General features: G+C 41.3%; 1 protein-coding gene across 1 annotated transcript in view; it reads right to left on the bottom strand.

Annotated features, from left to right (window-relative positions):
- Positions 1-1229: 1229 nt before the first annotated feature.
- Positions 1230-27275, bottom strand: part of LOC108672708 — a 77642-nt gene continuing 51596 nt past the window's right edge. The window contains exons 8-17 of the mRNA XM_047885814.1: positions 7601-7710; positions 7220-7354; positions 6376-6594; positions 5943-6111; positions 5425-5608; positions 5137-5266; positions 3004-3149; positions 2532-2694; positions 2152-2304; positions 1230-1796 (exon numbers count right to left, since the gene is read on the bottom strand). Of these exons, the coding sequence (XP_047741770.1) occupies positions 1608-1796; positions 2152-2304; positions 2532-2694; positions 3004-3149; positions 5137-5266; positions 5425-5608; positions 5943-6111; positions 6376-6594; positions 7220-7354; positions 7601-7710 (1598 nt within the window). The 3' untranslated portion in view covers positions 1230-1607. The remainder of the gene's footprint in view (positions 1797-2151; positions 2305-2531; positions 2695-3003; positions 3150-5136; positions 5267-5424; positions 5609-5942; positions 6112-6375; positions 6595-7219; positions 7355-7600; positions 7711-27275) is intronic.

Raw genomic sequence — 27275 nt, 5'->3', positions numbered from 1 at the left:
TGCAATCTGCATAGTGGGCAGGCGACCCTGATAATGCTGGTATCCAGATTCCAGCCTCCATGATACTTTGCTGGTCTACTTATAGGAGTTAAAAGTTAAAAATGAACTTGAGGCGTGAGGGAGAGTCTAAAAAACTCTCTGCTTTGCCACTACACGGTCCCTGCATAATACATATACTCTAATTCTATAGTCTATCTCACTCACTGCAGCTGCCAGCCTTGCAGGTGCAGTCACTGCAGTGTGGAGTTGTAGAGGAATATTAAATTAAGCAGTACACAACAAACACATAGCATATTGGAAACTGAAAAGCAGGACCTGAAACTCAGATCTGTAGTATAATGAAATGACGGTAACAACCATCACGGGCTGCCGGGCAGGGTGGTCGTTGCTCGTAGGGGAGAAGAGATCTAGATCTAGGTAGAAGAACTTAGAAGACTCGTAAACTGATGGAGTCGCTGGAGTGCTGCGTCTCAGGCGATTCTCAACGAATTTGCTATTTGTTAAATTCTAATGTGAGTAATGTCCAAAGCGTAAAAAAGGCGTTCAGGCCTTCGATCACACGCAACAGACACACACACACACACACAGACACACTGTCACACAGGGCACAGACTGAGCGTCAGTGCGTCACAGGTCACACATGACAAAGAACGAATAAAACATCATTGAAATGTCACGGATCATTGCATGAATCCGAATGTCTGGATGGACGAGGATAATAAAATATTATTATTCATCCATCTCAGTTGCGGAAAAATGTACGATTTTTTTCATTATTCGCAACACTAAAAATTCCTCTTACAATAAAAATGGACACACATCAAGTAAAGGACTATTTATGGTAGAGCTGGAAGTTTATCACAAATATTCGAAATTTTACCTTCCCGCATCGATTTAACGTGTTTTTAACATAAACTGCATTCAAAAAATGAATATTAATCCCAATAATTTTCAAACGAAACATCTACAGGATATATTTATTTACATATGGATCGCCGCACTTCAATCCAACCTTAGCTTCCATTTATTAGCATTCGTTCATGTGGGTTGCACAATCTATTCTTGAGTAAACAAGGTGTTCTTAGTAATTTTTCAGTCTTCTTAATTTCACCTCAACTCTTCTTCATTCAGTTTTACATTTGTTAACGTAAATTTACCAGCAGAGCGGTACAATTATTGCACAATGACTGCATTTTCAGCGACTAACGTTACAGGTAAAAATAATTTGATTTATCAATAACAATTTATTTACAATTGTCAAATATTATAAGTACTTATTGCATCGAACATACCCATACATTGAATTTTAGCATTATCTATCCAGTAGGCACTATACATTTTTATAATAAATTTGCAAAATCTCAAATATATTCAAAATTAGACGAATAGTATTTCAAATCAACTTTTGATGCCAGTTTATACCTATATATTTTCTTTTCGCCCCTTTCTCTTATTTCGTTTGAAGAGTTACATTTACACGTCTTTTTTTAGGTCAGTTACGGAAGTGGGCAATGCTGCTAGCAGTTAACCAACAGTCGAACATTTTTTTTTTCAATGCAAGGCAGCAATTTGTTAAGCGTTGTTATCATCAACAATGTACATCAAATTTATTCGACGTGGTATTTCTTCTTCCTTGGTGTACGCGCCAAGAAGATGAAGCCAAGCATGGCTACGAGCAGGCACCCCACATAGAAGATGAACATAAGCAAGGCGGGGTAATACTTGCCCGGTAGGTAAGCATCGTCCAAGCCTAGGTAATTCAAAGCTTGGGCACCGTTCACGATACCACACGAGACCTGTAATTAGAATTACAGTCGCAATGAATACCAAAATATAATTGAGGGATATTCTAAAATACTCACTGAAGGAAAAAATCTCAATCACAAAAGTTTCATTGACATGGTACATTCAAATCTATGGCTTAGTTAGGAAATATAAGCGGAGGAATTATTATTTCATGCAACATGTATTTCATGCATCTGCATGTACAAAAAATCCATATCGATAAACCCTAAAATCACGCTAGATCATTAGAGATTTTTACTACGTAACGTTAATATTGGAATTGCTCGTCTATTGTCCAGCTAAATAGTGAGAACTAAACTTATACTTATTTACAAAATAATTTTGGGTCAAATGTAGATGATTTACCTTTCTCTGAATGATACTTTGCAGGTCTTTCATGACGGGGTTGCGATCACAAGAAAAGTCCTTGGCCAGGACGAGGTCAGCATGAGTGAGCTCGCGCAGCAGCCACCTAGAGGGCGACCACCACAGCGTGGGCCACGCCCACCATGACACCTCCTGCAACACCAAGCATTCGTCGTTATATTTAAACTTACTGGCAACACAGGTTAATCCGCGTAAATTACTGAAAAATGGAAAGCCTTGACTTCTACAATGCTTGTGAATTATTATTATTATTTATTTCATAATGTGATTTGCATTTCATCGTTGATACTCGGAAACACAGCTCGCTTCCTCAATAGGAATGAACACAACACAAACCACGTAGATTCTATGGTACGTACGGCTGGATGTAAAGTGAAGCCTGTCCCCAGTGCCGCGACTGTCATGACGAACGCCACAATAGCGGCCGCCACATGGCGCGATGCCACCACCGTCGCCACGGCGATGGCTAAGGTGTTGATAGCGAAGAGGTAGACGAGCGAATGTCCTACGTAGCTGTAGAACCTGTTACGGGGCAAACGGTACAATATTAACTTCTCGGACACTAAAATTAATACGAGTGCATTTTTTTCGAGAACGAATGTAAATTTGATAAATGAAAACGATATCATAATGTTTGTTAATAATTCCTTTTACTGTCACGTCTTGTATCTAAACGCTGCGATTTCTGAGGTAGTTCACACACACCATGAACTCCAACGCACAGCATGAGATTAATTTCTTGCGAGGGATGTTGGATGATTGACTAGTGATAAGTAGGACATGACTCACTTCGTGCAGGATATGACACACTTCGTACAGGACATGACTCACTTCGTGTCACCGTCCTGGGGCAGGAAGCCCGCCATGGAGTACGCTGGGAGGATGTACGCTAGAAAGATCCCCGCCAGTGCCAAGAAGCTGTACAGCACCTGCAGCAGCCAGGGCATCAGACATCTAAACAATGTGGTACTTGTGCATCATTGGCATTACGCTCAAGATTTTGAGAGCACATCGCACCTCTTGGCAACATTATAGAAGCATGATATGTGAGCCCGACTCCGTGAGGTCATGAGCAACAATTTTCAGTCACACAGGCGAGTAGTGCTGGTTTAGTCACTCATTAAGCATGAATCCAAAGATAAACTTACAATTTATTTCCGCAAAAGCTACGTAACATATCCCCAAACAGGCTACCAACAGCCTTCTCATAGACTTTTCGTGCCTTATTTTGTGTCATAATGGAAAATTGTATCCAGTTTTGCATTTATAATGTAAGTGGTATTGCAAATTTTCGATTGTATTGGAAAAACCTCAACACGTAGAGTTCTGATGTACCTGAAGTTTATTTGTTTTTTAAAACCTGAGTGACTCGCAGCGACTTCTCTGCGAGTAGAGAACAGGTAGAAGCCTTTTTCGTGCTACATCCAACCATAATGCTATTTACCCTAATAAGTAATAATACAGGGTCCTTCAAAAAAAAAACACCCTGATTTCAATAAGCTTTTGCAGAAATCATACGACACATACAGAACATTAAATTTTATTTGTGAATAGCTTATTTGATGCCATTTTACATCACTTAGTACATTTTACTTGGTTTTGAAAATTGTGTTCGATAAATGATGTCCCCCATTGTTAAGACATTCACGTAGTTTTTCCCTGAAGTTGCCCATAGCTCTTCGTGTAACTTCCCTTGGAATGGCTTGACGTGGCTGCCACTTCCTGCCTTTTAGTGCTGACCCTGTTTGTCTAAAGTTGGACACCCACAGTCTAATCGTTTTCGCATGAGGAACACTCTCATATCGGCGGCCACTATGGGCCATTATGGCAACTTCAGTGAAAGACTACGTGAATGTCTTAACAATGCATGGGGACATCATTTATCGAACATATTTTTCAAAACCAAGTAAAGTGTACTAAGTGATTTAAAATGGCATCAAATAAGCTATTCACAAATAAAATTAATTGTTCTGTATGTGTCGTATGATTTTTGCAAAAGCTTGTTGAAATCAGGGAATTTTATTTGAAGGACCCTGTATATCCTACCCTAATGATATATACTGTCCTAATATATCAATAAGGATCGTGTTAGATGAGTGACATGTAAGTTGCTCTCGAGAGTTCAAGTATTTTATGAAGTTCGTCACATGATTAATCTCTCGAGTTCTGTAAGCTGTTACTCTAGATTATTGTTCTCGAAACATGATGGCTTATGTAAGGACGGTCGTGTTGTTCGAGCCCTATCGTCTTCACACGTTATTATCCTTATCTACTTTATAATAATTTAAAAAACTATTCACTTATCTGCCTTGGTAGTGACGCAGAAACTATTCACTCATCTANAGTATTATGTGCATTGGCTTAGGTTATGTCAACTGCATCAGTATTATGCGTCTGGTCGTAGGTTATGACAAGAGTGTGACTGTTTTGGAGAAATCATCGAGTTCAAGCACACCATATATATCCTGATTTCCTTTTATCCCAGTAATAAAGCAATATTATGCACATATTCAAGCTGACCGTGAGTGTAAACTTCTTCAAGAATAAGGTTTCGAATCATAAATAAATATGTGAAAGTTCCTGTTATCGATTTGTTCCAGCAACTAATTATTGATCATATGCTATTTCTGAATTGATTGAAATTTTGATTGCCAAGAAAGTTTAATAAGGGACTAAAAAATATATAAAAATGTCCATTCCATTAACCAGTATAAACCATTTTATTAGCCACCAGCACCCAAGTGCTAATAAATGCTTAATGCCTCCACACATGAACATTTGGTGCCCAGGGCCTATACTTCAAAAAAAAAAGTTAAGAGATCGTAAGTTCATTAGCCAATCATAGACGGCCTTTCGAGCAAAATCCACCAATAATAGACAAGAAATTAGAGCGTAAGTACTTACGATCACTTAGCGACTTTTGAAAGTATGGCCCCTGAACTTCAAGTGACGAAGCGACGCTACCTGCTGCTGGACAGAAGCGCTGCGCACGTCCCAGAAGACGAGTCCCACGAACACGGATATGAGAGCCGCGACGAAGGAGCGACTTAGCCACCGTAGTAGATTGTAGGGGAACTGGTAGATCATTGCTCGTCTGAAACACATGACACTGTCAGCTGGTAGATCATTGCACGTCTGAAACACGTCTTTCATGATAATATAAGTATGGTAATGGATGTATTGACTAACCAATTTGCAACAAATGTATTGAAAGCAGTGCATCCATAGATTAATTCAAACATTTCAACCTACATCCAGAGGGCGAGCAGCGTGATGCAGGCGTTGGCGGAGCGGATGTGTGGCGGCAGGGGGGCAGAAGGGCCGGGGTCGCTGAGGGCCTCCTGCTTCCTCCTGAAGGTGTCGGCCAACATCTCGACGCGCTGTGACGACTCCAGCATCGCCTCCGAGCTCAGGTCGTCCAGCGTCACCAGGTCAACTGAACGTATGGCAGTCATGTTATGTCTTCAGTGTTACGAAATTAGTGTTTCACGCGGAACAAAATAACAGCGTATAAAGTTCAGAGGTGGTCTCATGTCTTTATGAAAAACATGTTTTACATTGCCACCTTTTTGCGTCATTTTTTAGATATTTACTTTCAATTAATATAAGCGTTTTATTGATACTGTTGCTGAACCATCAATTTATAACCTATTGTAGAACCTATTATTGAGATGGAAAGACTCAGTGTAGTGATCTGAGGGCTTAATGAGACTACGACTCACTGTAGTAATGAGGCTACGACTCACTGTAGTAATGAGGCTACGACTCACTGTAGTAATCTGAAGGATTCTTATAAGCAGGACAAGGGTACTCAATGAAGGCAAAGTACGGCAACATCTCCCGCCGCCGCCCGAAGTACATGACGCGGCCCGTCGACACGAGCAGCACGCGCGAGATCATCGTGAAGATCTCGTACGTCGGTGGCTGGATCGTCAGGATCTGGCGACACAAAAGATCAGGGTCGAAGCAGGGTGGAGAGAGAAGCAAAGAAACAAAATTAACATAAAAAAGGATTAAAATTTTTCGTAGACATTGTAGTAATCTTGAACCCTTACTGATTCGTTCATATCCCTTTACAGTAGAATGGTTTACTGGCTCGAACAAATTACTGTGATGGAGTAAATAACAAGAAGCCGGTAGTTACAAATAAACAATCAATAAAATTTTAGATAGGAAGTCACATGCAAATGATGCAATACTCACGACAATCCTGCCTCTGCCGGCCCACTGGCGAAGGTATTCGATGAGGAAGAATGTGTCGAAGATGTCCATGCCGCGGGTGGGCTGGTCCAGCAACACGACGTCCGTCTCCAGCAGGAGGTGACACGCGACGTTGAGACGTCGCTTCTCGCTCAGCGTCAGGTCCAGGACGCGCGTGTGCTTCACCTGCTCCAGCCCGAGGTCCTCGATGAGGGCGTTGATCTGCAGTAGCAGCACCTTATGAAACTTTGCAGTGAAGGCAGGTGGTGATGGCATGACTTTTGGGAACAGAGTTAGCTTCTCATAATTTTACACCTTGGAATATTTCTAACACAATAAATTTCAATAAGTTGCTACCCTGACCATGTTACTGGTACCAACTAAATAATCTGTTACCAGTTACAATTACCACGAAGTAGTTACCCTGACCATGTTGCAGTAACTATCTGGTCGCTAGTTAGCAACTAATCACTAAGCAGTTACCCTGTCCATGTTGCTGTAACTAACTGGTAGCTAGTTAGCAACTAATCACTAAGCAGTTATCCTGACCATGTTGCTGTAACTAACTGGTAGCTAGTTAGCAACTAATCACTAAGCACTTACCCTGACCATGTTGCAGTAACTAACTGGTCGCTGGTTAGCAACTAATCACTAAGCAGTTACCCTGACCATCTTGCAGTAACTAACTGGTAGCTAGTTAGCCATTAATCACAAGCTGTTACCCTGAGCATATTGCTGTAACTAACTAGCTGGTCGCTAGTTAGCAACTAATCACTAAGCAGTTACCCTGACCATGCAGTAACTAACTAGTTGGTAGCTAGTTAGCAATTAATCAGTAATCAGTTACCCTGGCCTTGACGTTGCTGCCCCTGGCAGGGTCGCCGCTCTCCCTGAGCAGGGCGTGCAGCAGCAGCGTCTGTCGGACGCTCGTGTCTGGGCAGAAGCTCACGTCTTGTTGTACGTAGGCCACGCGAGATGCAAGCTGGGGACACGTGGGATAAGTTACGTAACTGGCTGCTGTACGTAGGACACGTACGTTAGGTAGAGAGTACACAGTCAATGTACAATGTTTATTATCACACGCGGATCGCTCACAAAATATAAACAAGTTCATGCAACGCTCTGGCATCGATAAAAAAGCTCACTGAGTTACTCACATTTATCAGTGCCTTTATTTAATTACTAAGGAAATTTTTCAGTCGATTTTTTAGGAGTTCTTTATACTGACTTTGTTAGGGGAGACGAGGTTGCCGTTGAGGAGGAAGTCGCCCCTGAGTCGTCCCCCCCAGCGGGTGTGCCGGCCACCCAGGCAGTCCAGCAGACAAGTCCCCTCGTCCTCTGATGGAAATACAACAAAATTATTGCATTATTTACACACTGTTTCCTAGGCACCGGTGACCTTCATTAGCAACTTTAATCGCCTGGGAATATTAGTTCTCAGCTTAACATTTAAAATTCATTCGAGACATTATTTACGATTAATGTAAGACGTGTACGTCCTACGCGCTAATGAAACATAAATCTCTTTGTTGGCGAAGCATAAATCTGCGGGTAAATAAAACGTAAATATGCGGATAGCTAAAACGTAAATCAGCCGGTAGATAAACTAAAAATGCACCAGCAGAGGAAACTTAAACCTGGGCGCAGATATGTTCAGAGTCTGGAAGCAAATTCCAGACACGGTTTTGTACGTCGGCTGAGCTGCGTCATGGGCGAGCGGCGGTGTCTATAACGGACCAATTACTCGCTGAATTAACGTCTTCCCATGACGTTAGGCGACGCAAATGCGATGCACGTAACGCACTTACGACGCAACGTTGACGCCGTGGTAGCAAATTTGTATTAAAAGAATTATCGTTCTAAGATAAGCACTAAAAATAAACATACAATAAAACTGGTTTGTTTAAAAAAAAGATCTTGACTATTAAAAATAATTTATTTACGACTCATAAAAACCTTTTAAAATTAGTACAACAATACACAGTAATTATATGAATCGATTTCTCAAATTAGAAGTCTCAGAAATCTAACGGAAACTGTAGTTGTTAAGAAAAATAACGAAGTTGCGAAAATGACGAAAGGACGAATTTAACGAAGAAGCGATGTCTAGATTGATGTTAGAATCTTGGCAACATTTAAGCGAATATCCGCGCTTTATGCGGCGTTGATTTTATTTGAGAAATTTTGGAAGAATAACAGGCCTGTGCCTGTCTTCAGTTCACATCAAGTTATTGTTCTCCACGATCACACGAATTATAGCCAAATATGTCGGCCTATCATCGGCCGAAAAAACACACTTGAACTGGTCATGTTATTGGACATGTAAAATAATGTACATGGTTGTTCTGAATGATGGACCCAATTTAAAGGATTCGTATTTATTCAAGTATACATTTAAAATGAATAACTTACACGCCAATGGAAACAAAAAGATTGAATTTTTTAACCTATCCAAACGCGAAATTGGGCGGAAGCGCGGCCGCTTATGGGTTTTCGTGCAGAAACGGCCGCTGGAGTCTTCGCACCAGCCATCCAACTTTGTGTTTCACTGTCACTTGTGAGTGAGATGGCAACTATACAGCACAAAGTTTCCCGCGATCTTGAGTTTGCTAAAAGTGTGTCGTAAGTTACAGTGCAGCGGGCATTGCGTCTCAAATTCGATGTTGAACCTCCTGGCTGGCTGGCGCGCGAGAACTCCAGCGGCCGTTTCCGCCGCCGCTACCACACCATTCCACGTTTGAATAGGTTGAAAAAAAAATTAATCTTTCTCGTTCCATTGGTGCATAAATTATTCATTTTTAATTTATACATAACTAAATACGAGTTTATTCAATTGGGTCAAAACGCATTGTTCAATGTTATTTGTTAGTCGTCTCGGAGATGAATTGTTTAACAAATGAATAAGCAGTAATCATTTCATGTTTCATTTTCAAATCCGCCTGCGGCCGTCGTAATCTGGCAATCGGAATGTTAAGGACGGCACGCAAAAAACTATACAAAATCGAAATTGAACTTGGTGAAAATTCAAGCATTTTAAGTAGTTACTGTTAGACTCTGTAATTTTAATTATAATATTGAAGATAGAACATTCAGTGCGAAATATTTACTTATTATTTTGGAACGGGTTTACCACATTCAACTTTCCTACTTAGATGAATGCTACCAGTCACGAGTGAAACATTCCAACAACAAGCTGTACCTTAAATTTCTGCAAAAATATGGTGTATGAAACTAACAGCAATTAGTTTCTGTTCCCCTATTGGAAATTAGAGCCCCATCACCTGCGTTCATTCACTGGCTAGACATAAAACAGGGCTTTTTCTGAGCGGGCAAAATTAAGTTATTTAGTGAACAAAATAAGCTTCTAAAGTTCATGACGCTCAGGTGAACTTGATCGTAGAAATGGGCCGTAAAAATAAGAGTTATGGAGGCGCAAAGAGAGCCGCAAAGGAAGCATTTGTCTGGCTTCCTCGTGAGTTTCTCACGGCTGCATGGCGATCACACTTGCCATGTGTCATGTCCGACGCTGTTATTCCACGGCTCTACACAACAAGAAAAACACAATAATATAAGAAAGCTGTGATTTTGATCGCATCTTCAATGCATGAATTTTTCAAGCTTGCATTTAAATTTGTAAATTCACTCAAATGTGCACTCATCAGTTGTCTTTTTCGGTAATTATTGACATACAATGACCGACAACCACATATATAATGACCAAGTATCAGTTAGATGAGAAAGCAAATGCAATTCAAGATAACAGTGTTTTGATCATCATGTTCGCTCGTCTAACTATAGCAGCTTCCGGCTGTCAGGAATCCATCAAAAATTACTGTGGTGTCCTCCGTGGGAGCCTCGGAGCTATCAGCCAACAGTTATCAGAACTAACAGTTATTACAACAGTTAACAACTTACAGTTAACAACTNCAGTTAACAACCAACAGTTATTACCAACAGTTAACAACTAACAGTTATTACCAACAGTTAACAACCAACAGTTATTACCAACAGTTAACAACTAACAGTTATTACAACAGTTCACAGTTAACTCATGGTAGTGTTTTATTGTGCGGTACAGTCAGAATCTCAAGCGATGGCAATTGATCGAGGATAATGGAGATTGGCCGCTGTTTACTGCACTGTTTGTGCAGTGAAACCGAAAGCTGCTGACGTAAAAATGTTATCGTTTGTATCTAACATTCAAATTAATGGGTCGAGACGAGAAATATTCCATCTTCATCATCATACTGAAATGGTTACATCAATGACACCCGAGAATTCGAATTCAATGTTGTGACTGCAATGGAAAGGTGCGACATGTGCATTTAAAGTCATATTTTATTGGTCAGCAATTGAAAAAAACTTATTCTAAAAGACGTACGAACAAACAACTCACACACTGAAAACATACTCCAGTCAAAACAGGTCCCGATCGATCGAATATGAGAGCAATGTCCGATTTTTCGACCATGACTATAAAGTACATAATCGCAAAATTCGGTGGAAATCGTAGCCGATGCCGCACCCATCATCATTTTCTATCAGTGGCTGCTAAACAATGCTGAACGCATCTTGCATAAATTGATTAGCGTCTATTAGTTTTCTTTTTTATAAATTCACTCCAGAAGCTCGTGTTTTGGAGTTCTGCACTAACCCACCCTGAAGTTTCAGTACTGGTACGTTTCAGGACTGCCAGGTACATTTCAGTACTGCAGCTACATTTATGAGCGTTCAGCCATTGACACAACTTGACGAAGTTACTGCATGCCTCCACTCTTTAAAGAGAAAAGAAAATAGTAAACGAAACATAAATGAAGAAATCATAATTTTTCTCCCAAAAAGTTTTCCTAAAAATGAGAAAAATTTAATAGGTAAAGTTGTTTTTGCTAAAATGCTAAATGAATTGAGCTTCTAATTCCAATGCCGCATGAATGGCCATGACGGTATGAAGTACATACTATGCATTATATTGAACGGCATTTGTGACGAAACAATGACGAAAATAAGCATATATACACATCAAAATTTGGCTAACCTCAAAGAGCGGATTAGAAATGTCCACCGCTTGTGACGATACATAGAATAGAATTGTCACAATCGTTAGAAACACCATCGTAAAAAATGATTGTCCAAAATTAACTTCAAATGATCTCTTAGATAAAACTGGAAAAACTGGAACGAAAAAACTAGCATACATTTGAAAAATTGAATTAGCTCCAAACAACGTGAATTTCATGTCATGAAGTAATTCATGAAGGGAACGAGAAGTGAAATGAAACTAAATTAAAAGAAAAATAAACTGCAAGAATCAGTTCTAATCAAGTTTCAATCAACTTAACATTCATTACACCACTGAGAAGTTGAGCTTGATTTTCTGAAAAGAAGATCGATGTCAACGATTTTCGGACCGCTGGCCAAACTGTGTTGTTATAGACTTGGGCCCCATGTTAGCCGAAAATAGAGCGATATGCACTCAATATTCACCTATAGAGACTAGTGACATATTCCCACTTTCTCATGCACATAATATAAACTAATATTAAAATCAATTTTATCGGCGACATTACCTGCTAACTTGACAGGATTTCGATTGGAGGCGAAGGTAAAGTGTAAAGGTAAAGTTTTCGTAGGCCTTCGTTTCGTTGCAGAGCTAGAATTATCTCGAGCACTCGCGCGAAGATAAACGCCAATAGAGTTAACAAAGAATTCGTCAGTGTCTGAGAAACCCGGTGTTCAGACGCCAGGCTGTGAGAAGATCAAGTCAAGCGGGACCGTCACTGTCGTTACATTTGATCAGGTGGCCACGACGATCTGAAGTAATACTCGGCAAGATGGCCACGACGAATACTTTCTAAGTATCGTAAGAAGATGTCCAATACTTTCTAAGTATTCTCGGTAAGATGGCAATACTTTCTAATACGGTGGAAGACTAGTAAAAACTGATTATCTATGATGGGAGACTTAGCATCGTGAATGTCCACGAAATTAAAACAAAAATTCTTATTGTGTGACCACATTACGAGTGATGCAAAGCCTGCAGTCACAATGCAAAAAAAGGGCAAATACATTACTTACGGCTCAGCTCGATACCATTCTTGGTATCTGTGATATCGTAATTAAATTTATACGCATGTATCAGTCACATCTTAAAAATGTATCAACATTTTTTCCTGGGCAAATAACCATTGAGGTCCCCACCAGTCTCGTTTATCAAAGACAGTTAATTACTAACACCGATTCTTGGAATCAGGATGATCTTGTCTTGTTGATGCAGACGACAATTTCCATGGTTGGTTAAATATTTACAAAATTAAATGATAATTTTCAGGCTTCCTAAACTTTAGCATTTTTTTCACACAGCAATACGCATGGCTTCAAATATCACGTAAGATTAATGACCAGAGAATGCATTATATTCCAATTTTCAGGGAGTCAAAAATTCTTCAGATGACATTGATAGATCAAATGCAGGTCTTAACAAGTACTTATAATGAACTTATAATAGCAAAATTTGCTGACTAAATCGGCTTCTCGGAGAACTTCCGCTTTTCGCAGGGGCCCTTGTTGCGTATTGTCCGCAGCTTGACGTTGTCAAGACACCAAGCCAGTTGAATTCAACGGTGATCTTAAGATGAAGTGGCTCATTTGTAATAGTCAATGTCGTAGTTGGTGGTCTAATTGCTCCAATGTAGTCCAAATGATGAAGTCTACAATATTATTTGAAGCAAAATGTATAGACTACATCGGCCTCTTGGAGGACTTTCGCTTCTCAGGAACCAGTATGGAGGAACCCACCAGCATCGTCGTCAAGCATCGGCCCGACACCAACCGACCGACGATAGCTGAACCTCTCATCTCTACGGATTGGACTCTAGCTATCTTTCTCATAACTAACTAACGGATTTGTCTTAACTTCGAGATAGTTTTCAACGTGATTTTTCTGGTTCAAAATTTACTGATGTATCCTATTTACGCACATTATGTACTTATTTCCACCAACTCAATTCCATGTGGATCTCTGTCGCTAGCGCTTCTTACGCCAAGGCATCTACATATGCGATACGTTTGAGGGAATTTCTTCTTTCTTCCGATTTGTGAGTTCGCTTCTGATCATTTTCTGTTTTCTTCAACAAAACAATCTATTTCTTTAGGATACCGATTTTAACGCCCATCAACTGCTGATCCATTGTTGAGCTTTGAGGGCGAGGAAAACTTAGAAACTTGCCTAGTTTTAAACTAGAGCCTGGTCTTCAAAAACTGCTGGATGCCGCTGTCTTCAACCAAAAAGAATCGGCGAGATGCTATAATGTTGCAATTTAACTCAAATTTAGGAATGCTAGCCTTTTAGAATTAAATTTTTGCTTCGAAGAAGGTTGTAGACTTGTTCGTCATTTGGACTACATTGGAGTAATTTGGACAAACAACTACGTCATCGTGACTATCTTACCTGCCACCATCGGTCTGGAGGACAGGGAACCACCTGAGACAAGCTCACAAGACCGTCGCTCGCACTGTGCTGGAGGAACCCACCAGCATCGTCTTCGTGCAGTGGCTTCCAATATTAAGCGACCGACGATAGCTGGAACCCTCATATATGGGGATTGGACTACAGCATCTATTTGCAAACTACCGGAATTGTTTAGACTTTGAGATAGCTTTCAGAGCCATTTTTATGTTTCGAAAATTTCGTGTTGTATCTTATTTACGTGTATTATGTACCCATGTCCACCGAAGTTTAATTATTCGATGCTTCTTCTAACTTGAAATTGAATGTTGATACATTCAAAACATCGGTAAATATATTATAGGTACTTGCTATGACCTAATTTTTGATACCTTCATCTGAATTTTTCGACTCCCTAAAAATTGGAATACAATGCCTTTTCAAAACTTTCAAATCTAAGACCCACACAAAATTAAAAAAAAAAGACTGATCATAAATTGTACGTCTTTTAACAAGAAAATTTTGCCCCTTAATACTAGCTTCGGTGATCATAAACGATCTAACGTAGTTAAGAAACGAATCACTTTTCAAACTTGTAACATAAAACCGCTAATTGATACTAGATTCGGCAGCATTTGATAAAAAATGCGAAAGAATTAAAAAAAAAATAACGATAGATAAGCTCGAATTTAATTCACCATCCCCGTATACCGCAGGACCGCAATAGCTAGGATCCGATCACTCGAGTAAGTGTAATCGAAGCGATCGTTGATACAACATCCTGCAGTACACGCACGCTGTGCAGAGAGCGTGCGCTGCATTACAATAAGCGTACGGCGGAGTAATTGCCAAAGCACTGTAAGCTGGAAATTGTTACAGACGACGCAACCGTTGCGCAAAACCTCCATAACTCATGTAGTGTACGCAGCCAGTGGTTGAAAATAACTTACCATCAGCTTTATGAACCGAAATAAACGCAGCATTAAATTGAATGAAGTGAACTTAAAATTTAAAAATTTTGCCTAGTCGGATGATCTAATAACGAACACACGCCTGCTTTCGTCACAGCGTCAAAGAAAAGAATGCACCCAAGTTAGGTGTTAGGTAATAGTTAGCGCCTAACAGTGTTAGGTGATGAGAGAGTGTAAGCGAACATGCTTTTCAATTTAGTGGTAAATGAGAAGTTTTTAACATATTATTCTCAAAATAATGGAACTAAATTGTTTGAAAAATGTTAACATGGCGATGATCAATTGTGCATTAAGTTTCTCGAGCCTTGGCGCCGTGAGAATCTCGACTCTAACTTATGGGTTTGAGGCGATCAAAGAGGTGTAATGAGGCAGCAGGAACCATAATTTACGATAAAGGTCACGGCAATAAAGAAAAATTACACGGTGCACCGCCATGTTTTTTTTCGGAAGCAAACGGAACCAATAAGATGGCGCGGGCCCTGATATAGGCGCAAGACGCACACATTTATGTTATGTGAATCGCTTCGTTGGCTGCTTGGGCATGGATGATTGGCGCCATTAAAGCTCCATGTTATTATACGAATAGTTCAATAAGTGATCATAAGTGCAGGCTGGATTCAATTGTTATAGCAAAACTGTAACGGCGTCATTATGTATTCAAATTAAGCACCGAATGTTTCTGTCGAAAGAATCATGAAGTAAATCGTAACAAACATCACCGATTTAGCCAGTTCCAGATTATTCGGATTATGAAATTAACATGCCAAGCGGAGACAATAAACCTGGCATTAACATCATCGGAAAATATGACCGAAAGAATAATTACAACTTCAGTTCGTGAAACATTACAACATCATTCACTTCATGCATCAACAATACATAACACATCCATCAACAAAATGTGACACATCCAACAACAAAAATTTTTAAAATATCTTCACAAGAAAAAAGCCAATAAACCTACAAAACTAAACGCTCCCATACACGGAATGGAAAACATTTTCAAACTAAATACAACATATCCATTCACAAAATATACTTATTCTGCATTGCCCATGAAACACATCTGCACGAATCACACAGATACACAGCATGTAACACATCTTTAAACATAACACAAATTACCGGCTCAGATCACACAGCGCAAGATAAAACACATCTGCACACGAACTACACCACATGTGGTCGTGGGGTTGGATGGTTAGGTTTAGGCGTCGCGGCGCCGTTAGTGCGCGCCGTTAGCACAAACAAATTCTGCCTGTGCTTCGTTGATGTCCTGGACAGCCAAACGCTTGTGTCAGCACGAGGATAACGCGCAGCATTTCTTGCGTAGAATTAACACGTGCTGAGTATTAACACAACAGCATCGTACATCAGGTGGCCCAAATGAGGGCGGATGAACGATAATCAGAGGCGGCGATCCATCGTGGCCTGGGACTGCTATGTCCCAAACAAATACTAAGGAATACTAAGTAGATAATATAACTTCAGCAGCATAGAGTAGAAAGCTCAAATCGTACCAGTAGAGCGCTTCTATATAAACGAACTCGCAATTTGCACAGCTTTTATTTGCTGACAAGGACAAACAGGCAACCTATTTGTTTAACTGGAGATGACGGAACGCTCACAGCGATCCCTCACGCACTCACACACAACGCCTACACCAACACGCAACACCACACCGCACCACCACAGTGCGTTGCGCCCGCACCCCACAACACCACACTGCAATACACCTACAACACCACACCACCTTCAATGCACCCACAACACCACACCACCACACTGCAATGCACTCACAACACCACCCACCACCTTCAATGCACCCACAACACCACAACACCACACTGCATTGCATTCCTCCTCACCCTGCCCCGCCCCCCTCCCCGCCAGAACTCCGCCGGTATCGCACCAGAGGCGCCGGCGTAATCAAGTTGATGCTACCGCCAATAAAATACCGCGTCAGGATCAACAGTTATGCTTTGTGGTCTGCAGACACGCCGTAACTAACACCTTTGCCGTAACCGACGAGTCCGCCGCAAAATGAATCTCTACCGTAACAGACACTTCTGTCGCAACCGAAAACTCCACCGCAATCTGCATCGTCGCCGAAACCAACATTGCTTCCGTAACCAACGCCCTCGCCGTAACCGATAGCTCCACAGAAGTCTACCTTCAGGCTGTAGGCACAGTTCGACTTGAATGCAAATTTTCATAGTGAAAACATAACAAATTGTGAAGAACTGTCTAAATAAATTTTTTTAACTAATTAATTATAACCAATAACAACATGGGAAGTGAAACCAAAACTGAAGCCGTTTTTGAATCAATGCTTCGCAGCGTTTTTCCATCCGAGTGACAGGGTGAATGCGTCGGCAGTCGTCAGTGAAACGAATAGAGAGTAACTGGTTGAGAAATGATCTCTACAAAGATTACGAGGTGAAAAATATTACAACGACGACATCCAAACAGGGAACAAGACGGCAAAATAGATGAAATTACATCAAAATATAAATTAGGACAACAAACAATCGTGCAGGCAGCAACGGGCGAGGTCCCGTGCAAGGGGTCGTCATCCGTGTCGTCGTCTTGTAGGCCAGTTTATTCTGAAATAAGCATATTGGCCAGAGATTTCGTAAATATTTACAAAAATTCAACTCAATCATACGAATATAACAAATGTACGAGTAAAATAATTCGTTTACAACATATTCAGTCACCGAAATTTCGAAAAATTATCAGTATGGTCGCCATTTCTGTAATAACGGTAAGTTGTAATATAGTCTTAAGATTAACGGCGCTCGTTCATTTCTTTTATCCGTTTGAAAAATGGCAATTAGCCTGCTTAGAGTACAGTAGTTGGCGGATGAATGCCAGGTATGGCTGGTATTCCGTAACAGCAGCTGCGAACAAACGTCATCTCGCACGTAATCAGCGAAGTCCAGTTGAGCGCAGCGGTGCTCCAGTTCCCAGCGGCTGTGGCGGCTCCGGCGGCACGTCCGGACATTCAAATCTTGACTACGTGAAATTAGAGTATTTTGAGTACACTAGCACCGGCGTGTGATACGCGCGCCGAGGGTGGCACTGTTGTGCCACCCTCGACATTTACGACATCGTAAGTATTTTTGAACATGTTGTGCATCTTACATTGGGCAGTGTAGTACGCGTGTACCACGGAGACGGTGGCACTGTTGCACCAGGAGTGTAGTACGCGTGTACCACGGAGAGGGTGGCACTGTTGCACCAGGAGTGTTGTACGCGCATTAAACGATGTTGGTGGCGCTGTATAGTACAGTTTATAGCCGTGAGTGGAGTACGAAGTCGAGGGTGAGAAATGAGTAAAACAGAAAATAGCCTTGATTCCTACGTTTCACGGCAGACCAGAACATATGATATAATTGATTCAAAATTACGTATCCGATGTAAAAACTGAAGCCGGACGATATAACTGTTAAAATACTAATGCAAAGTGATACGAACTGAATGCAGCATGCAAATGAGCAACATATGCCACGCAAATAGCGCTCGAGTAGAACGTAACTACCGCAACAGCATCTGTTGACCACGCGTTCTTGGCTCTCAAAGCCATTCGCAGTGGAGTAAATCAACAGTCAATCATTAAATGGTGCTTATAATATCCTGTCATAAATTGTGATCATCTTATACCTCGCTCTCGATTGAGTATACGACTGTCTGACTTCGCTGCTTGATTGCACAGAACTCTGGTAGCACGGTCCAAAATTATTACATTCGCATACTTTTTCTCGACTTTGTAGGGATCGCGTACTAAGGATATTTTAGGTAACATGAATATAGACAATGAATAGCATTTATAATGAACGGAAACATAATTTTCAAGCACGTGTTCCTCAAGTGAATGGAAACAGAGCAGCGAAATTTAAGGTTGGACGCCTTGTTGAACACCGCACGCAGCATTGATGGTATCGCTGGTGGTTATGCTATGCGCATCACTGGCTTAACGGAGCTATTGTGTCAGTCAGACTCCCATGTACGCCAGCTGCTTTCTCAGCATTTTATAAGACAGTATCGTTGTTCAATGATGAATGTAACTTCGAATATAATTGGAAGTTGCATGGATATCTTACATTGGGCAGTGATCCACAAATACCTACAACATTTCTCACACTCAGGATCTCCAGGATCAAAAGAATATACATACTCGACAGGATATTGGTAATTGTATCATATCTAGCATCAAGATGATCTATGAGATCCGTTGGCTAGGGATGATCAATAGCTTGATGGCCGTGATGGTGCAGATCAATGGCACCGGTATGGAAGGATTACTGGTATGGCTGATCAAAGCAGTGGCTGTTCTCACGAATGAAGCTAGCAGCGACTCTTGCAACTCAGTGACCGTTGATGTTCAATCTTAGGCTTTTCGCGAAGACCGTTAGTTTACTGGAGCTCATGAAATTTATTTGGGCGAAGTTTCGAATTAGCCGCTGTCATCTTCAGTTTGGGAAGTGACCACTTCTCTACCTAGATAATTGCCCATGATACCTCATAGTTTTCATCTCCTCCTCTCACCCCTCCATGGCCAAACAAACCGGAGGCAGACAACACGGCCCCGCTATACAAATAACACAGGGGAAGCTAATCTACAAACACTTCTTAAGGAGATCCACTATGACCTCAAAATATTCAGTAAAATCTACGATCGGTAAGTATGCACTTCACGTTACCTGATTTACGACATCGTAAGTATTTTTGAACATCTCGCGTTGATGGGAGATGCGATTTATTCCTGTAGTGAACATAATTGATACAAAACGAACGGCATGCAATCCGGTGCCACGAGCCGCCCCATGCACATCCTCGTACTAAAGTTGATGCCGTTTTAGCTTCGGTTGACACAAAATGCAGCGCGTTAATTAAATATGCGACGCTGCAATACTCCGCAATGAGTGATAGCAATAATTGATAGTTGCTGCATTATGCTGATGTTCGCTTGCTAGCAGCACTCTCATGTCCTTGCCTCAAGTACAGGATGTCCTTGTCAATGATGCACCACCTTCATCGTCCACCGTAGATAGGCAGGTCGCGACGGCACCGGGGCCCGGGGTAACGTTTAACGTGCGCTACCCCACGCTACAGATGCTGCAATATCTCGTGCAGCTGCAGATGATGCCGTACCACTTGCAGCAGCAGCATATGCTGCAATGCCCAGCGCAGCAGCAGCAGCAGATGCTGCTGCCCACGTACGGCGCAGGCGCCAGATGCCAACGTCCGTTAAAGTTGATCACGACCATAGCGCTAAACCCTAATAAGATTTCATAATGTTTCTACCTTTTTCTTTTTTCTTGCTGCGCACAAGACTGTGCCACTGAGTTCAGCGTCTTGAGATGAACAACACATGACTGCGGAGCACCGAAAAAACATCAGTAACTTTAATGCAAGCTACGAAGGCACTGACTACTTTGGTAACAATAACCATGAGAACAAATAAGAAATCTAAACAACAACGCAACAGTGGCGACAGTAACAACAACAAACAACGTGTCTGAACAACATAAAACTTCAATTACTAACAACTACAATTAACAAGTTTGATGAAAAGGCTAACAATAACCATAGAGAGGTAACACGAAACTGCGACCGGCCACTGACTGGTTTTGCGAGTGCGTCCTTATTTAGCACGTACCCTGCCCAACAATACCTAGCACGTACCCTGCCCGACAATACCCAGCACGTACCCTGTCAACAATACCTAGCACGTACCCTGCCCAAAAATACCTAGCACGTACCCTGCCTAACAATACCTAGCACGTACCCTGCCCAACAATACCTAGCACGTACCCTGCCAACAATACCTAGCACGTACCCTGCCCAACAATACCTAGCACGTACCCTGCCCAACAATACCTAGCACGTACCTAGCCCAAAAATACCTAGCACGTACCCTGCCCAACAATACCTAGCAAGTACCCTGTCCAACAATACCTAGCACGTACCCTGTAAGTACCCTGCCCAACAATACCTAGCACGTACCCTGCCATATCTAGCACGGGTTCTGTCCGTGAACTTATTTACTACGCATGGGATAGAAAGCAATTCGGAGTTAAGCGCAATATTTAAAGCAGGCTCTACAAGAACAAATATCTTGAGCAGTGATTTAACTCAGCTAAGCTATAATAATAACTTTAATGGCTCCGTTTTGCGTACTGTTGTTATGCTCGTCCAGTCCCAGAGGCAAGGGAGGGGCAAAAGGAGTAGGGGAAGGGCAAGAAAGGGTAGGGGATGGGCAAGAAGGCCTCACATGCCCCAGGCCACAACAAATGCGGTTTCTTCACCAGACCTCAATCACGCAATGCCCGCAGCCTGCCCAGGTTCCGTTAGGCCGCGTCCACGCCCCACACAGCGCCCACACCTTCACTCAGTTGTAATTTTACTTAAATCTACTAGAGATACATAAATAATTTACATCATTATAAATTTGTATTCCTCATGATACTAATGAAAATTTATAATGATGTACATTAGTTACGTCATTAATAAATAATGTACATGTTACGTCATTTACATTAGTTGGCTCACAGCCAAACCCAAGTATTTGGAATTGCTGTGGACTTGCTATGTTCATGTCGTGATTACTGCAAACGTTCATCTTTTTCCATTAATTGCATAATCCTCTTAGCATATTATCTAGTTTAGCTTTTAAAACAAATTACTATAAATAATAACACCGTTCTCCTATAGTAAGCTCAGAAATTCCACTAACACTTACATCAACAAACCGGCTGAACAACAACCGTAATTTCAGTGTCGGAACTTTACGCCGTATCATTTGATACATCTAGCGTATACCAATTTCGCTCAGTGTGCAATGTGAACACAATGATTTGCTGAACCATATAGACTGAAATTCTAGTGGACAACCGCGGCAACCAAGAGGTCGAGTACACGACCTTCCAAGGAAAGAAACTTATGATGTCTGGTGGAACTTATTTACATATATTCCTTCAAACAAGCCTACACGATGTGATATAATGAACGCTGGCAGCAATCCTCAGGATATGACACTTGTGTTTGGATGACGTTCTCATGTAGTTTGGCGGTTACTAACGATATACTGATTAGAAACATGTTAGGTTTCGCTGGATCCAAATTCAAAGTTGAGAGATAGCCACTATAGGTACGTAATATCTGCTTTCTAGTTCTTCATTCGATATGAGCTAAATACTCAATAAAAACTTGACGTTTAGTAGGCATGGCACTCGATAAAAAGTCTGAATTTAACCATGATATAACTTATAACCATATCGAGCCATGCAGGTTTTGTTGCTCTGGTAATTTTTAATCACTGGATCATATATTACGAAATAAATAGAATTATAAAAAATACAAATACATACCTCCAAATCCGTACATACAAATACAATACATAAAATCTTTACGAAGCAAGTTGATTTAAGTGTACTGTCAGTGACAGGCAAATTTTTTTTTTTTTCGCCGGAAAAAATAATCCACAGCAGTTCCTAATTAACAGTTCGGAGTTTCTAGCCCCGATTGCGGGGACTCGGACGTCCTGGACGAGTCGACCGCGTAGCCTCATTGCGGTCGTCGCTCCAATGATGGTGAAAATGCGGCGAATTAACACGCTTATTTGACGGGCACGACACGCTGGAAAAACAAATGCTGCACGCGTGCCTGGAACAATCGAGTTGCCTGGGGCCGGCATGCGGCGGAGACCTGCTGCTGCTGTGGCGTGGTCGCGGCCTCGGTAGTGGCGGCTCAAGGGGCCGTACAGATTAACAGTGTATCTCAATCAGAGCAAGCTGGTACTGTAAACTGGTACTGCAGACCAACAAGGCAAACTGGTGCTGTACACTACACTGCAAACTGGTACTGTAGACCAAGGCTGCTAGCCGGTATTGTAAACTGGCACTTTAGACCAATACTACAAGCCGATGCAGCAAACTGGTAATATAGACAGACTACACTGCAAGCCGGCACTGCAAACTCACACAGCAAATTAGCAGTGTGGACTCACACCTAAGTTGACACTGTAAAGCTGACACAACCAGCAGGCTGTTGCACTGCCAGGTTAGTATGCGCATTACACACGCCGCTTGTAGAGCTTCGGGACGTGATTAAATCCAGCGAACATTACTTCGTTTATGGCCTTTGTTCCACGACGCCGCTGCAATTAGCAAAGAAATTCTCCATCGAAAGTAGGTTCAATTGAAAAAAGGCTAATGACCCCTATCAATGAAAAACTACGGCAGTCACTAGACACAATATCTCAAAGTTATCATTGGCTGTCTTCCTTTCAACGGCTGGAATACATTTCCGAATTGCAAATCAGTATAACTATAAGACATGATTTACCAAAGGATAGGAGGATTATAACACTAACTTTCAGATCGATTTTACGTCCAGGTTGGGTAATGTCAGAGAGTTTATTGATTTAATGACTCACGACTTCGCAACTATTTCCAAATTTGTGGCACTCGAGCACCACTTTTTCTGTATTAGCGGCCCATCGTAAAAGCTTGACTGGATTTGTAGAGTAGTTACAATTGCCTCAAGACAATTAAATAGAACAAATTCTCGTTAAAGATTACATTTGAGGCATATCTTTTCATCAGTTTTCGCAGTCGTGAACTTCCATAAAATAAGTTTTCCCACACCAGACTCTATTTCCACTAGCAATTAACGCCTAAGACATGGGCGCTGTCTGAGTTATATCAGTGACGCGATGTCAGCGCTCGTTAAGCTTAATGTTAGCAACATGAATAAATTTGAACAGTTCATTATTCAAATCATCTTTCTTCAGTGGCCGTATCCGTGTTATAAAATAACGCGTCAATTTTGAATACGGATAACGGTAAAAAGAGTGGAGTGGAGCAAGAGAGCGAGCAAAAAATTCGCAGAGTGCGGAAACTGGGATTGAAACTGAGGCGTGCTACTCGTAGGTACAAAAATTTCCCAAGAACTAGCCCGAAACTTGTACGGCCATTGCAATTGTTTGTAGCAAGTCTGTTATCGGATATCTTCTTCAAGCCATAATGGTGATTGGGTGATAGCGTAATGCGATATAAAAATAATTTTAGAGAAGCGGACATGGCGTTGCGCACCGTTAGCTTTAATCCACTTTCATCTGCACTGATCTTCTCGGCGGCGCAGTTCAGTAAGGGAAATGAACCATTCTACCGCACCTGATAATATCCGCCACACTTCTTAATCTCAGTTGACATCTTATAACTCTATATGATACAGCGCGCACCGTCAAATTACTTTATTCTTGTAATAGTTGTACAAAATTAAGCATCTCAACTCTCGAAAACGTTGTGTTTCCAAGCTATAAGCATCCACCGAGTGGCATTTGTGAGGGAAATGTAATGGATAAGTTTGTTCCCTGACAGAAGAAATTACGAATAAATCTGCAGCAAAAAGTTCCTAAACTCCTAGCTGCTTACGGCAGCGAGCCGTCTGCTTGGCGATGGCCATTTTTCAAGTTTTTCATAAACATTAAAAAATTTCATTCAGTAGTCTAGGTTCAGTTCTCACATGATGCATTATTAAACGTATAATTATAAATTGGAATTACAGTTCCGTCACTGAAGAATAAAATTTTTATTCGGCCCGTTCTTTTACAGCCGACCTAAATCTATTCAATGTTTCTTTTACAGCAACGTCATCCTGTATCTTGCAGTCATACGTGCAACAAATTAATTACAATTGAGTTCGAATACTAATTAATTTTGGATCGGGTTCGCTGCAGTCACGGTCCGCAAAGTCATCTCAAAATGGCTCCAATTCGATCTATCTTGATGGGAAAAATCGCGCAGCAAAACTCTCATAGTGGAGCTACTATATGAAAAAATTTCTAGGGACATTGTAACTTTTGTAAGTTTGGCAAGAGTCGTTATATTTCCTTCAAAGTTAGCCATTTTAAATTTTGATGCTTGGTCAGCCAATGCTACATCCCTTTTTCATCGCAAACAGCGGGCCCACAGCTCATTGCTTCATTCCGAAAATTTTCATTCCATGATCGATTATTTTCAAATTCAATAGTAATTCTCAATATCACGGCAAATAAACGCTCCCCTCCACCCCCGCCCCGCCTCCTTCAGCTCCGCAGTATCGGAAACTAACGAAGTTTGCGGAATCGCTGGCGCACACTCGCGGTTTGACCCACAAATTGGAGCGGTCGTTAACTGTTATGTCAGTGATAATGGTAACGTGTGGTCCGGTTAGCACCACAGCGAGCAGCAAATACCGCACGTCGGGGGCTCGTGGGCTGAATAATGTCATGTTTAGCTACGAGAAAATAGGGACCTACCTGAAGGGAGGGAATGTGTCACTCGTTGACACATTTATTTCCCTTTCTGTTAATATGACTTATGAATTGTCCTTCTAAGCATATTTCTGTTTATGTAACTAATCAGTTATCATTTTAGCCATAATTAAGTTCATGTGACTAACAGGCCGTTATTTTAGCAAAATTCAAATTCATGTGTCTTATAAGTTGTCCTTTTGACCATACATATATGTCTATGTCAATAAAAGGATGTAATTTTAGCCATATTTCTGTTCATTTAATTTATGATTTTTCTGCTAATCAGGCAAAGTAGATTTTTCATGCTGATCAAAGATGAGACAGACTTAACCATGCAATTTTCGGCCACTATATATCTTCCCTGTTTGCAACTAATCACAATTCACTGGCTGCAGCCAATTCTTAGAGTGTATCTTGTACGTAGACCCTTCGTTGCGGCCTTATAAGTTCATACGGCACGGATAAGACCATAACCGAAGATAATGCGACAGATCTCCGGTGCAGCTGCTAATGAAGAAGATAATACGACACATCTGCAGTACAGCTGCTAATGAAGAAGATAATACGACAGATCTACAGGGTCATCAATATTTAGCGTTACAACTTTGAGTGCATGGTTAGAACTATGAAATGAAACACAATTGTGAATGTTTGAAAATGTATTTATGTAGGCAGAGGTTCAGAGATACAATTCCCACAATTTCATTCAATATGTCCACCATCTGCATCAATAACGAGTTGTAGACGCTTAGAGAAAGCCTTACAAGAGTCACGAATGACACTCTGCGGGATTTTGGCCCACTCCTTCAGCAGTTTGACCTTTAGGGCGTCCAAACTGTGATGGTGAACGGTCGAGACCTTGCTATCAGGGTATGACCAGATCCCAAAATCCAGAGGATTCAGATCGGGTGACGATGGGGGCCATTCATCTTTGGTAATGAAGTGGGGAACATTCTCGGACAGCCACTCCTGAATCGAATTGGCCCCATGGGATGGTGCAGAGTCCTGCTGGAACGACCAGGGACGTTTTTTGAAGTGCTTTCGTGCCCAGGGCAACAATGCACCAACAAGGCTGGCATCTCGATAGTTCTTCTGATTCAATTTCACCCCTTTGTCAACAAAAAAGAGGAGACTCCTTGAGGACTCTGTTACGGCTGCCCAGACCATCACTGAGGTCGGGCATTGCTTCCCAGTCACCACACGGGATCCTTCGTCCCCATTCTTCGACCAAATTCGATCATTTTGGGAGTTGAAGTGGTGTTCAACATTGAATATCTTTTCATGACTGAAAACGAGGTTTGGCAGCGTGCCATCATGAATGCGGGAAAGAAGAATCTTGGATCTTTGGAGGCGTTTGTCAACAACTTGAGCAGACAGTTGGTGTTTTTTGATACCATGAAGATGATAAATGATAAATAATGATAAAAATTAATGAGAAGGTGTAAACAAATGACAAATATCGAGGACAATTGTCAACAATTGATTTCGAAAAAAATGTAACGCTAAATATTGATGACCCTGTACAGTGCAGCTGCTAATGAAATGAAGAAGATCCTAGCAGAGGACAGCCTCGTGGGTACTGCAGCTGCAGCTGAAGTTTTTCCCTAGACTGGCAGCAGTACGGGACCAGGATCAGAGTTGCGGCAAGTTACGGCTCTAAGTTGGTCGTTGCAGGAGCTGCAGCAGCCATAACCGACCTGCAAGCTGCACCACAATGGCAACCGCCAGGGCAAGAATTAAGAAGTGGCTAGGGTAGCGCCGGTAAAACCTACACAATGCACGAGAACCGCGACATAAAAATACCAGACGATGAAACAACGGAAGTGTATATGTTGATAATAAAATTTATGAGGATGTCTTGCGAACGCTTTCTAGATATTGAACACAAAACTTGCTATCTAGAACAAATTCTTGTTAAAGCTAGAAATTGTATTGTGAAACGCATTTCCGTCACCGCCAAGGTGAAGCTGGACAACAGATGCAAAACGCTCCAAGATCAATCAGCGCATGCACCATATTTCACTTACGTCATGATAACACAAAATTATCATTATACTTTTACAATGCAATATTTGTTATCATGAAAAATGAATTTCACTATGAGAAAGCATCACAAGCAAGAAAGTAATCGAATACCTATTTCTACCCGGCAAAGCCATTAAACATCAGATCATCACTGTGT

This window comes from Hyalella azteca, unplaced genomic scaffold, assembly GCF_000764305.2.
Source record: "Hyalella azteca isolate HAZT.00-mixed unplaced genomic scaffold, Hazt_2.0.2 contig336, whole genome shotgun sequence".
In the NCBI taxonomy this organism is placed as follows: Eukaryota; Metazoa; Arthropoda; class Malacostraca; order Amphipoda; family Hyalellidae; genus Hyalella; species Hyalella azteca.
The sequence above is the reverse complement of the archived record's forward strand: the minus strand, read 5'-3'. Positions and strand labels throughout refer to the sequence as shown.